Source organism: Triticum urartu, chromosome 4A (genome assembly GCF_056163025.1).
Source record: "Triticum urartu cultivar PI428250 chromosome 4A, HENAU_Tu73, whole genome shotgun sequence".
Taxonomy (NCBI): Eukaryota; Viridiplantae; Streptophyta; class Magnoliopsida; order Poales; family Poaceae; genus Triticum; species Triticum urartu.
Window position 1 is genome coordinate 273,763,054 of NC_141876.1, and position 12,943 is coordinate 273,775,996.

Genomic DNA, 12,943 nt, shown 5'->3' on the forward strand with positions numbered 1-12,943 from the left:
TGTCCTTGAGATTGAGAAGTTTAAAACATGGAGGCTAAGCTGGAGGCGCGAGGTTTTGGTTAATGTGCGGGCCGCACACGGCATCAACACGACACGAGCTTCGTCTGCCTGGTGCGCAGTCGGGTGGGTTGTCCAAGTATAGACACAAGAAGGCCCTCCTTGGTATCTGCGCCTCGACTTGTGCGCAGAGAAATTAGGATCAGAGGGAGTACTACTAGTAGTAGTACTACTTTGATGTGTCGTGTCAACTCGCACAAGTATGCAACACTTCCTGAACAAACAAGCATATAAGCTGTTATACTTCTTACCCAAAGGATCTTTATATCCAACAAACACAAAATATCCGTTCGACTATTGAAAATTACTTTAACTGCTGATCTGATGTCAAAGTAATTGCTGCATCCCCACCAAAACCCACCATCACTTAAGCTAAAGTAGACCGAGCTAACCCCTATGTTAGCATATTACTAAGATAAACAGAAGGCACTGTAGAATCATTTAGGACGTCAGCTTGTCAATCTGAATATGGAGGAAGACCAGCTTAGCCCGGCCAGCAGCTTGGGCGGAACTGTGAAGAAGGTCAACTCCTGCACGGCGACGTCGCCAGGATCCTTACTGCTTGTCACCTGCATTTCCACCTTGACAGCGTCGGTCCTGCCTTTGGTCTCCCCCGGCGGGCCATTTCTCCCACAGCTTGGCCACGTAGTGTGGCAGTGGGGACGCCCCTGCTCTGATGCAGACGATCGACACGGCGATAGGCGCGCTAATGTCGAGCACGCCGCCAACCAAGAAAAACACATGGCCGTCCTTCTCCACGAACAGCAAGAGCCGTGGCTCTGACAGTGGCACTTGCAACTGGAGCGCCTTGCCGTACTGGATCCTATGCATGGGCATGGGATGCATGATGCTGATGTGGTGGGAGAGCATCGACGGTGGGCCTTCGTAGCCATAGACGGGCACAGAGCATTTGCAGGGCGCGAGCGGACACACGCTCTGGTGATCGGTGAGCTTGTGGTAAGTGACGTAGAGCCCACAGCCTTCGTGTGGGCACTCCACCCTCACCGAGGAGAGGACGGTGTCCACCATCGTGTTCCGCACGTCGAAGCCACCACCGCGCTCGCACTTCTGGCACTGCCGCTGGTTCCCGGCGCGCTCGACGCGGTAGTCCGCGCAGGCCAGGTGCCCTCCCTTGCACTGCACAAATTAATCAAACAGCACATCAATCATGAAACCTGCACCTTGCTTGATCAGACGAACGGACGAGGTGTATTTGAACCTCATACATTGGATGCTTCAAGGGGCGGAGGCACAAGCGGGCAGTGGAGCAAGGTGAGGTCCATCGAGACCATAGAGAGCTCCATCGTCGGGTCATGTTCCGTCTGCATGATCTCGCCCTCCTAGTGCACAACCATCTCTCGCTTTATTAGGGCCGGGGCATTACAAAGCTTTACCGTCACATATTCATACTACTTCAAGGTGCATTAAATCAACACATGCAAGTAACAAAAGGAGAGTCACGGCATGCATGCATGCGTTGTAATTAATGCATCGGTAAACGCAAATTATTAAAATATATCGAGTGCAGTGCTTTGATGTGTTGCGTCAACTCGTAGAAGACCGAGAAGTTTGATTACTACAATGCCCTCTCCCTCGCGGACTCAACTCCGGTGCCTTAACTGCACCTGCCTTTGGCTGCATGACAGGTGGGCCACCCACCTATTGAGCCCACCTGTCATACATGCAAAGGCAGGAGCAGTAAGTCAACGAAGCTGCGTCCCTCCCTCGCCCATGAGCGTGGTGGCTGGCAGGACTAGGAGAAGCTTTAGTTTGCTACACGCTCTCCCTCCCGCACACGGTGGACATGCAGCAGTTCAATCAGTGTCATATGGCCAGAAGCATACTGTAGTACTCCTCCACTGCAGTAGTACTCCATCATTGTTCGACTTCCCGAAGGGGCAAAGAGCCAAGCGCAGCCCGGACGCTCGTGTGACAGTTTCATGTGTAGAGTAGTCTAAGATAGCGTGTACCGTGCCTGTAAGCTTAAAATCGTTGGGGGCGGCTCCATGCTTTTTTATTATTAAAATAATCTTCTGGCCCTACCTGTCATCCTGGTGATTGTAGTTTGCACGCTCATCTGGTCAAGACAGGAATATATATATTAATTTGTGGTGGGGTAAATGTTAGAGGTCGCAGCAAATGGAGTATTGTACACTGCGGGTCTTTCAGCCAAGTTTAGAGGCAACCATGTGAGGCCGATGCTATGATGTGTCGCGTCAACTCGTACAATGAGGATGATGTAGGGTAGAACCCTAATCGCCCGATCTTTCACGAAAGGAGCGGATCCCGCGAAGAACACGAGGAACACAAAGAGGAAAACGAGAGAAAACGGGGGAAAACACAAGAGGAAACACAAGAGGAACACTCAAACTAACAAGAACAAGTCACACATGTGCTAGATCCTCGGATACATAGAACGATACACGAATCCACGGACAACTAAGGACGATACAAGGGTAGCCGGTCTTCTCCGTGAGGAGGTCTTGAAGTTCTTCTCCGAAAGGAGGTCTTGAATCCAAAGGGATCTTCTCCGAAGAGGTTGTGGTCTCTCAGGAGGAGTAGATCCGATGTGGATGAGCGAAGCTCTATCTGTAAGTATGAGCTAAACCAACGCTAACCCTAGAAAGTTGTATGGGATAGAGTATATATAGTCTAGGGGGTAGAAGGGGTACACGGGCCTCGGCCCTTTACTGTTCGCAGACAGGGAGGCCGGACGTCGGGCCGGATGTTCGGGCGTTCGCAGAGGGCCGGATGTCCGGGCTGTGGAGGCCGGATGTCCGGGCTGGTGAAGCTGGCCATGTTGCTCTCGGGTTCGGGGGGTCCGGATTTCCGGGCAGGGGGCCGGATATCTGGGACCTCGGGAAGTGTCGGATGTCCGAGCTTGCGGGGACGGATGTCCGGGGCCTGTAGGTACTTGGTGGTTGAGCAGCTGTAGAGGAAGGCATTCCAGGGGCCGGATGTCCGGGGCCTTGGCCGGATGTTCGAGGCCTGGGAGATGTTCTTGGCTCCTTCCGTTGGTTCTCCTCATCCGTGGACTTGGGGACTTGTCCATCTTCATGCGTATCTTCGGGAGGACCCTCTTGGTACCTAATCATGCACAACATCTCAGACTTAGGTAGTAGCCATGTCTCATGCATAGAAAGTGGAAGTTCAGAGAGGAGTGAGTTCACCTTATCTTCGATAGCTTTGGCTCGGGCTCGTGTCATTAGTCTGAGTGGTGCCGTTGGAGGTGTGGGTGCGTCCATGGGGATGATCTTGGGATGCTCCGCATCATCTCCCCTCCCTTGGGGAAGATCCGTCCTCGGATCGAAATCCTCATCACCATGGTAGGGAGAGAGATCCTTGATGTTGAAGATGTCGCTCACGGAGTACTTGTCACGAGGAATGTCGATCTTGTAAGCGTTGTTGTTGTAGCGTGCAAGCACCTTGAATGGTCCGTCCGCACGTGGTCGAAGTTTGGACTTGCGTTCTTGGGGAAAGCGGTCCTTGCGAAGGTGTAACCACACGAGGTCTCCAATGTTGAATATCATAGGGTGCTTGTTGACGTTGAGCTTGGTCGCAAGGCATTGTACTTGGCGCTCAATGGTGTTTCTTGTATCTTCATGCACCTTCTTGAGATGGGTCGCTCTTGCACTTGCGTCCAAATTGATTCGCTCTTGGAGTTGTAGAGGTAGAATATCCAATGGTGACAAAGGGTTGAATCCGTAGACGACCTCGAAAGGGGACTTGCCGGTTGTTGAGTGTCTTGCTCGGTTGTAGGCGAACTCGGCGATGGGTAGACACTCCTCCCACTCCTTGATGTTCTTCTTGATGAGTACTCGAAGTAGAGCGGAGAGTGTGCGGTTTGTCACCTCCGTTTGGCCGTCGGTTTGAGGATGGTACGTTGTGGAGAAGAGTAGCTTGATTCCGAGCTTGGTGCATAGGGTCTTCCAAAAGTAGTTAAGGAACTTGACGTCGCGGTCCGAGATGATGGTTTTTGGCACACCATGGAGACGCAAAATTTCCCTACAAAAGAGATTAGCAACATGTGAAGCATCGTCTATCTTGTGGTAAGGAATAAAATGTGCCATTTTTAAGAAACGGTCCACAACGACAAATATAGAATCTTCCCCATTTCGAGTTCTAGGCAAAACAAGTAGAAAGTCCATGCTAATGTCTTCCCATGGTTGGTATGGAATTGGTAAAGCCATATAGAGACCATGAGATTGAGCTTTGGACTTAGCTTTGCGACATGTAGAACACCGGTGGTGAAACGATTGACGTCTCAAAACATCTTTGGCCAAAAGTAGCTCTTCGAGAGCGTGGCGAACGTCTTGTCGCGTCCGAAGTGTCCCATTAAGCCTCCTCCATGCGATTTCCTACAAAATCAACAAACGAAGAGACGACTCGGGGATGCAAAGTTTGTTAGCTCTCATAAGATAGTCGTCTTTGATGTAATAGCGTTCCCAAGATGTATTCAAAAAACACTTGGCATAAGGAGTAGCAAAAGTTGCATCATGCTCATACAAGTCTTTGATATGCTCGAAGCCAATGACATCTAACTCAAGTTGCGTGACAAGCATGCATATGCGGGAAAGAGCATCCGCTACGATGTTTTATTTACCCTTGATGTACTTGATGACATAGGGAAAAGACTCAATAAATTCACTCCATTTAGCATGATGCTTGTTCAACTTAGTTTGTCCCTTAAGATACTTGAGAGTCTCATGATCGGTATGAATGATAAACTCATGGGGACGAACGTAATGTTCCCATTCACGCAAAACGCGGACTAAAGCATATAGCTCTTTGTCATAGATGGGATAATTGAGTTGCACTCCGGAAAGTTTCTCACTAAAGTAAGCTATGGGGCGCTTCTCTTGCATTAACACACCTCCTATGCCATTACCACTAGCATCACAATGAATTTCAAAAGGCTTGTCGAAGTTTGGTAAAGCAAGCATGGGAGCATGAGTAAGCAAATTCTTAAGCTCATTGAATGCGGTATCTTGGGATGGTCCCCAAACAAAAGGCGCATTCTTCTTAATCAAAGCATGCAAAGGCGAAGCAATGGTGCTAAAATCCTTCACAAAGCGACGATAGAAGCCCGCAAGGCCAAGAAAACTATGCACTTGAAGCAAGTTGGTTGGTTGCGGCCAAGTCTTAATAGCATTAATCTTTGACTCATCAACATGAACACCCTTAGAAGAAACAACAAAACCCAAGAAAACGAGCTTATCAACACCAAAAAGGCATTTCTCCATATTAGCATAGAGGCGCTCTTTTCTAAGAGTTTGCAAAACGGTGCGGACATGGGTGACATGCTCTTTAATAGATTTACTAGACACAAGAATATCATCAAAGTAGACCACAACAAATATACCAATGTAAGGGCGAAAGACATGATTCATGAGGCGCATAAAAGTGCCCGGTGCTTCCGAAAGACCCATAGGCATGACTAACTACTGATGAGGACATCAGTACCATTGTTACACCCACAACCCCTACTGTTACATATACTGGACCAATTACTAGAGCTCGCGCACGCCAATTAAATTACCAGGTACTTTCGTTTCTTGGTAATGATTCTAATGTTCATGAGATTATGATGCTGCCTAAATTGGATACATTTGTTTTGCTTACAAATGAAGGGCCTAGCTTGGAGAAGGATGAACATTGGAGCAAGAACACGCATGGAGTTGATGGCATGCGCAAGGGGATCAAGAACGGAGTTACAAGTGATGATTTCAGGACTTTGAAGCCGCCATAAGGAGTGCATGAAGCCTTGGACGAAATATACAAGATGCCACTTCATAATATTCGTCCATAGGCTATTCTAGGTGCTGCGTCACCTTATTAATGGGCCAGGCCCATGTAATTTCGAAATACTTAAGTATAGGCTATTTTTAGAGTCCGTATGTGTGGGGAAACAAGAGTTAGGGTTGGTTTCGGACCCCACCCTCAAGGTCCACGAAATTCCCCCCTCTTCCTCCATATATACAGCCCTTAGGGCGTCGTTTAGACTTTGGGTTTTGTTTAGATTAAAAGTTCGCCATAGCTGCAACTTCGCGTACTTCGTTTGTGTCCAACGACCAGACCAAGACGTCACAGAACCCCACCTTGATCAATAAAGCTTTCATCTTATATTCGCAATATCCCGATTGCAATCTCAGTTTCTTGCTTGTTCTTCGTTTGCTCGCAGGAAACAGACCCTCGTGGTCAGGTTGATCGTGCTCTGGCGTGGTCAATAACCCTCGGAAGTTGGTTTAGCGATTGCTAAGGCGCGACGTCTCGCACGTTCGTAGTCGGATCGTCAAGGTCGACTCCCACAGAAAACGATAGCCACCATCTCATCGAAACATCGGGACACCTTAGCCTCTATCAACTACGCATACAAACAAAACTTGGTTTTGAAGGCGGTTTTCCATTCATCACCCTCTTGTATGCGGATTTGATAGTAACCACTCTTAAGATCAATTTTGGAAAATATAGTGGCACCGCTAAGCTCATCAAGCATATCATCTAGGTGTGGAATGGGATACCTATAGCGAACGGTGATAGCATTGATAGGTCTACAATCGGAGCACATGCGAAAACTACCATCACATTTTGGCACAAGAATGATCGGAACGGCACAAGGGCTCAAACTTTCACGCAGATGTCCATGGTCTATGAGATGCTTTACTTGCCTTTGAATTTCTTTTGCTTCGTCGGGGTTGACACGGTATGGAGCTTTGTTCGGAAGAGGTGCTCCGGGATGAGGTCGATTCAGTGCTCAATGCCTTGTAGAGGAGGTAGACCCGGAGGTAGCTCATCGGGAGAAACATCTTGAAATTCCTGCAAAAGAGAAGACAACACTAGAGGAAGAGTGTGGGAAGTGTTAGTTTGTGATGCATTGTCCTTGCACATGAGGACGTAGTGTAGGACACTAGATGGGTTCTCACACACTTCTCTCATCTCACGTTTGGTGGCAAATAGAACTAGGTTCTTGTTTTCGCTCATCATGGAGGCACTAAATTTTGGCTTGTGGCGCTGACTCTCGTTTTGGTGGCTCGCTCTCTCACTATGATCTCCACGATGGGTGGGTTGCTTGTCGGCGATCACTTGACTTGGCGACATTGGATGGAGGACGTACTCCTTGCCCTTCATCTTGAAGATCTAGTGGTTTGTTCGGCCGTTGTGTATGACTCCTCTATAGAATTGCCATGGCCGTCCAAGGAGAAGATGACAAACGGTCATTGGAACGACATCGCACTCCAAGGTGTCTTCGTAGGCGCCGATCTTGAAGGAGACTTGTACTCGGTGCTCGACTTGGATAGTGCCGGAGTCACTAAGCCATTGCACTTCGTATGGATGTGGATGCTTCGTCTTGGGCAATTGGAGCTTGGAGCAAAGTTCTTCACTTGCGAGATTATGACAACTCCCTCCATCGATGATGACCTTGACGGATCGGCCATTGATGTCGGCCTTGGTGTGGAATATGTGGCATCATTGGTCTTCTTCTTGGTGATGTTGGAGAGTCAAGACTTTGGAGACAACAAGTGCAGTACTTGAGTCTTCATCACAAAAGACTTGTTCATCTTCATTGTTCACTTGGCGGTGCATGGCGACTTGCTCGAGGGCCTCCATTTCGCCTTCGCTCATGGAGTCATAAGTGTCATCGTCGTTGAAGACCATGGTTCGCTTGTTGGTGCACTCGTAGGACTTGTGGCCTCGGCCTCCGCAAGTGAAACACTTGAAGGAACTCGTCTTGACGGTCTCATTGGTTGGCGTTGATGATGATGAAGCTCTCGGCTTGAAGTTTCTCGTAGGAGGATGGCTTGTAGTTGACGAAGCTTTCTTGGAAGTCGACTTGTCGATGTTGGAAGTAGAAGGTCTTGTAGTCGGTGTGAGAGTCGTTGAAGCTTGGTTATTGGAGAAGCCGTAGGACTTGGATGAGAACTTAGCATACTTGAAATCATCTTGCACTTGGTGTTCCGCTTTGGTAGCTTGGTGCACTAGCTCGATGAGATTTGAGTATGGTTGGAAGTCGGCGATCTTCTTGATAGGGTGATTGAGTCCATTCAACAAACGTGCCATTGTTTGCTCATCATCTTCCGTGACATTGGCTCTTATCATCGCAATCTCCATCTCCTTGTAGTATTCTTCAATGCTCTTTGTTCCTTGCTTGAGTTGTTGAAGTTTCTTGAAGAGGTCGCGGTTGTAGTAGGTAGGTACGAAGCGTGCTCTCATGACATCCTTCATTTGCGCCCAAGTAGTGATGGGTGGTTCACCTCTTGCCTATCAGCGCTCTATGATTTGTTCCCACCAAATGAGGACATAATCTTGGAACTCAAGGGATGCCATCGCGATCTTCTTCTCTTCTTCAAAATTGTGCAAAAGGAAGATCTTGTCAACCTTCAATGCCCATGAAAGCTACTCTTCGGAATCATTGCTTCCGTTGAACTTGGGCATGGTGAACTTGAGCTTGCCGTAGCGTTGCTCTTCATTTTGTTGGGGTCGGGGATGATGACGCCCTTGTTGTAGATGATTGTTCAACTCGTAGTGCTCTTGGCGCGGAGGGTTGTTATCCTCATGTTGCTCTTGTCGTGGAGGATTTCCATTATCTTCATGCTCTCGATGAACTTGATGGTGTTGGCGAGCTTGTGGAGGATCTTCGCGAGCTCGAAGAGGAACTTGACGATGCACGCGAGCGTGAAATCTTTGTTCTTGAATTTCTTTGCGATGTGCTTCCTCTTGTTCACGGGCTTGTCGGCATCGGTCGGCAACGGCTCGAATTGAATCGCGTAGAGCTTGTTGCGCCGCAAGTGCTTGAGCGTCACTGAGTTGTTGTTCTTGACGTTGTGCCTCGGCATCTTGGGCATTTTGGTGTAGACGCGCTCGCTCTTCCTCTTCATGTTGGCGTTGTCGTTGCCGTTCTCATGCTAGCGCAAATTCCTCTTGAGTTTGATGTTGTCGACGCTCTTGAGAGTCTGTGTCTCGTAGGGGATTGAGGCTTGCTTGACGGTCAGTGCGCGCGGCTTGACGAAGAGTGTTCGATGTCGGTGTACTTGAGCCGGAGACAGTGAAGTCGGAGTGGCGGCTTGAACAGCTCCTTCGTGAAGTGGAAGACGAGCGGTTGAGCAATAAAGCACGAATTTCGTCCATCCTTGCGTCATTCTCTTGCTTGTGATCGTCGAGCTTGTGGTCGAAGTAGTCCCTTGTACATTGCTCGGAAAGTTGCAAGTCGGCGGCAAGGTTGTCAATGCGTTCACTCATAGCTTGTTACTCTTGATGCAAAGCACGTTGTGCACCAAAGAGGTGACTCTTGGTGACGAAGGAGTTCATGTCGTCGTCTTGCTCCATGAAGAGTGGGTTGGTAGAAGTACTTGGCCTATCCATCATTTCAAGACAAATGTGAGTGGTAGAAAGAGAAGAACGAGTACCAAATGTACCTTGACCGAAGTTGAAAGTGGATCGAGGATCACTCCAATGTAGGACAAGGAAATAGCGCAATTGGTACGAGTTCTTGTCGTTTTCTCACACCTACACAAGTAAAAGCTTTTGGTGGAGCTTGGTTAGGATGGTGGCACGAAATTTGATGCAATTGTAAGTGAGCTTCAATAATGTTGGAAAAGATTCACAAGATGCAATGTAACAAGTAGACCAAGCATATAAGGTACACGGAAACACACACGCAAAAAGATAAGTGGGGTTGTGCAACCAAGGGTGAGCCCAAATGTGGAATCCACAAAAATGCTCATGTTGCACAACACTAGAGAGACGCTAGCACGATTGCACAATAGGCGGATACTGATCAGGACATCAATACCATTGTTACACCCACAGCCCCTACTGTTACATATACTGGACCAATTACTAGAGCTCGCGCACGCCAATTAAATTACCAGGTACTTTCATTTCTTGGTAATGATTCTAATGTTCATGAGATTATGATGCTGCCTAAATTGGATACATTTGTTTTGCTTACAAATGAAGGGCCTAGCTTGGAGAAGGATGAACATTGGAGCAAGAACACGCATGGAGTTGATGGCATGCGCAAGGGGATCAAGAACGGAGTTACAAGTGATGATTTCAGGACTTTGAAGCCGCCATAAGGAGTGCATGAAGCCTTGGACGAAATATACAAGATGCCACTTCATAATATTCGTCCATAGGCTATTCTAGGTGCTGCGTCACCTTATTAATGGGCCAGGCCCATGTAATTTCGAAATACTTAAGTATAGGCTATTTTTAGAGTCCATATGTGTGGGGAAACAAGAGTTAGGGTTGGTTTCGGACCCCACCCTCAAGGGACACGAAATTCCCCTCTCTTCCTCCATATATACAGCCCTTAGGGCGTCGTTTAGACTTTGGGTTTTGTTTAGATTAAAAGTTTGCCATAGCTGCAACTTCGCGTACTTCGTTTGTGTCCAACGACCAAACCAAGACGTCACAGAACCCCACCTTGATCAATAAAGCTTTCATCTTATATTCGCAATATCCAGATTGCAATCTCAGTTTCTTGCTTGTTCTTCGTTTGCTCGCAGGAAACAGGCCCTCGTGGTCAGGTTGATCGTGCTCCGGCGTGGTCAATAACCCCTCGGAAGTTGGTTTAGCGATTGCTAAGGCGCGACGTCTCGCACGTTCGTAGTCGGATCGTCAAGGTCGACTCCCACAGAAAACGATAGCCACCATCTCATCGAAACATCGGGACACCTTTGCCTCTATCAAGTGGTATCAGTTTTCAGGTTGCTCGATGAGAATTTACAGTTTTTCGTAGATTAGATCGAGTCTGTTCTTCATACCTACAGTCCACGAAAAAGCCACAAAAAAAATTTAGGGTTAGTTCATCATATCCGAACCAATCTGAGCCTTTGCATAATCTTTTTAGGGTTTTTGCTTTGTTGAATTTGCGGTTGCATCGTCGTGTCAAGTTGCTGGTCTTAGAGTCTAGTCTTTTAGAGTTTCGAGTTCTGGTCATAAGTTGTCACGCCGCCGCCGCACCATCATCATCGCCCATCTACCACCATTGCTTATCCGCCACCGTTCTGAATCCGTATCCATATACCACCACCAATCCGTATCCATATACCACCACCAATCTGTATCCATATACCACCACCAATCTGTAACCATATATCCACCACCAATCCGAGTTCTTCTCAGATTAGGTTTGTTCTTGAGATCAATCTCAATTCCGATTCGTGTTTCCTTGCCTGCGTAGGTCTCGAAAAAAAAAGAGTCTGGAGACCCCCGGGCAGTTTTTAGGCCAAAATTTTCACGGGCAAAAATATTTTTTCCCTATCCTATTTTTAGGTTTTTCTGAGTCTTTTGAGCCACGTGCCATCATAGTGATTTTTTGTTGCACTTTTTCGTCGTCGCTGCCCTGATTTCCGAAAAAAAAAGTGAAAAAAAAAATTTTTGTGCCCATCCTATCAGTTTGACGAGGGAAGAGTTTTGAGACACTCGCCATTATAGTAATTTTTCGCAAAAAAAAAGAGGAGCGCAAAAAAAGCGAAAAAAAAGTTCCAGAGTGTGCTTTTCCCTTATTTACGTGCAGCGCCGTGATTTTGTTAGTGTTCTAGGCTCGCGTCTCTAGCACGGTCTAGCCTAGGACCAGCACAGTACCGTCGTTGAGCGTTTATTCAACTTTGCATCTCTGAATTGATTATTGCTGACCCTTTTTGCTACCATACTATAAGCCTTCCCAGCTCCACATACCTCTACGTCGTGCGTTTGACTCTCCCTGGCAATCGCTCTATCCAAGCTTTTGAGAGTTTTGACTACAACGGTTGCCGATCACCGCCTGCTGCTGGGTAAGAACTGGTAAGAATTTGAGATTGGCTTGACGGATTTGTGACACCCGCCACCACCACCTCTTGTTAGTATTCTGTAGGATCATATTCTTGTGTGTTTTCTATTGTTTCTAACCATGGTAGGATCACAAGCCGACGAGACTGACTTGGAGAACATGACGAATCAGGAGTTGCATGATAAATTTCAGCAAATGATGAATGGACAGGTGCAGGATGTGCTAAACAGATTTGAAGAGGCCATGGAGAAGATAGATGACATGGAGAAGACGTTCGAAACAAATCTCGATAACAGGTTTAATGAATTTCTCGCGCGTCTTCCACCACCATCACCGGCTGCACCTAACGCACCTCTACAACAACAACAACGACGACTACCTACACATCGTGAAACAGCCCTCCGCCGAGCGAGCCGTCTCCCTCTTGCACCTGGCCAAACTGTTGGTGCTGCTGTTGCTACTTCTGTGGCTCCTGCTGCTGATGCGGAGGAGGATGATTTTGCTGGCGATTACGAGGATGAGGTTGATCAAAATCAGAACTACGTGCCACCACCAGCACAGCAACCATCAGGTCGTCCACATGCAAATAATGGCAATGGTAGGGCTCACCCTCAGGTACGAGATCATGACCATCTCCCTAAACTAAAATTGAATATTCCACCATTTGAGGGTAGATATGTTCCTGATATATATCTTACTTGGGAGTTAGAAACTGAACAACGATTTACATGTTTACAATATCCCGAGGAGAGACGTGTTCTTGCTGCTGTTTGTGCATTCACTAGTTTTGCATGTGTTTGGTGGTCTGAGCATTGTAGATTATATCCCATTCCTGCTACTTGGGCTGCTTTGAAAACTGCTATGCGTACTCGTTGGGTTCCACCATATTATCAACGTGAATTACTTCAAAAATAGCAGCGCTTAAGACAGGGAAAAAATTCTGTAGAAGAATATTATCAGGAATTACAAACTGGCATGATTAGATGTGGTATTGTTGAGGAGAATGAAGCTATGCTTGCACGTTTTATGGGTGGATTAAATAGAGAGATGTGTTTCGTTGTGCAAAGAGGCATTATTTTCATTCGAGGACGTGCCTTCCTCTTTGCCTCCTGC

The 12,943-nt window shown here is 47.4% G+C and overlaps 1 protein-coding gene across 1 annotated transcript; it reads right to left on the reverse strand.

Moving 5' to 3' along the window:
- Positions 1-612: 612 nt before the first annotated feature.
- On the reverse strand, positions 613-1,361 carry LOC147975571 (E3 ubiquitin-protein ligase SINA-like 10). The gene is made up of 2 exons (XM_087520490.1): positions 1,284-1,361; positions 613-1,194 (listed from the first exon to the last, which is right to left on the reverse strand). The coding sequence occupies exons 1-2, from the start codon at positions 1,359-1,361 to the stop codon at positions 613-615; spliced, it is 660 nt and encodes a 219-aa protein (XP_087376616.1).
- Between the last annotated feature and the right edge of the window lie 11,582 nt (positions 1,362-12,943).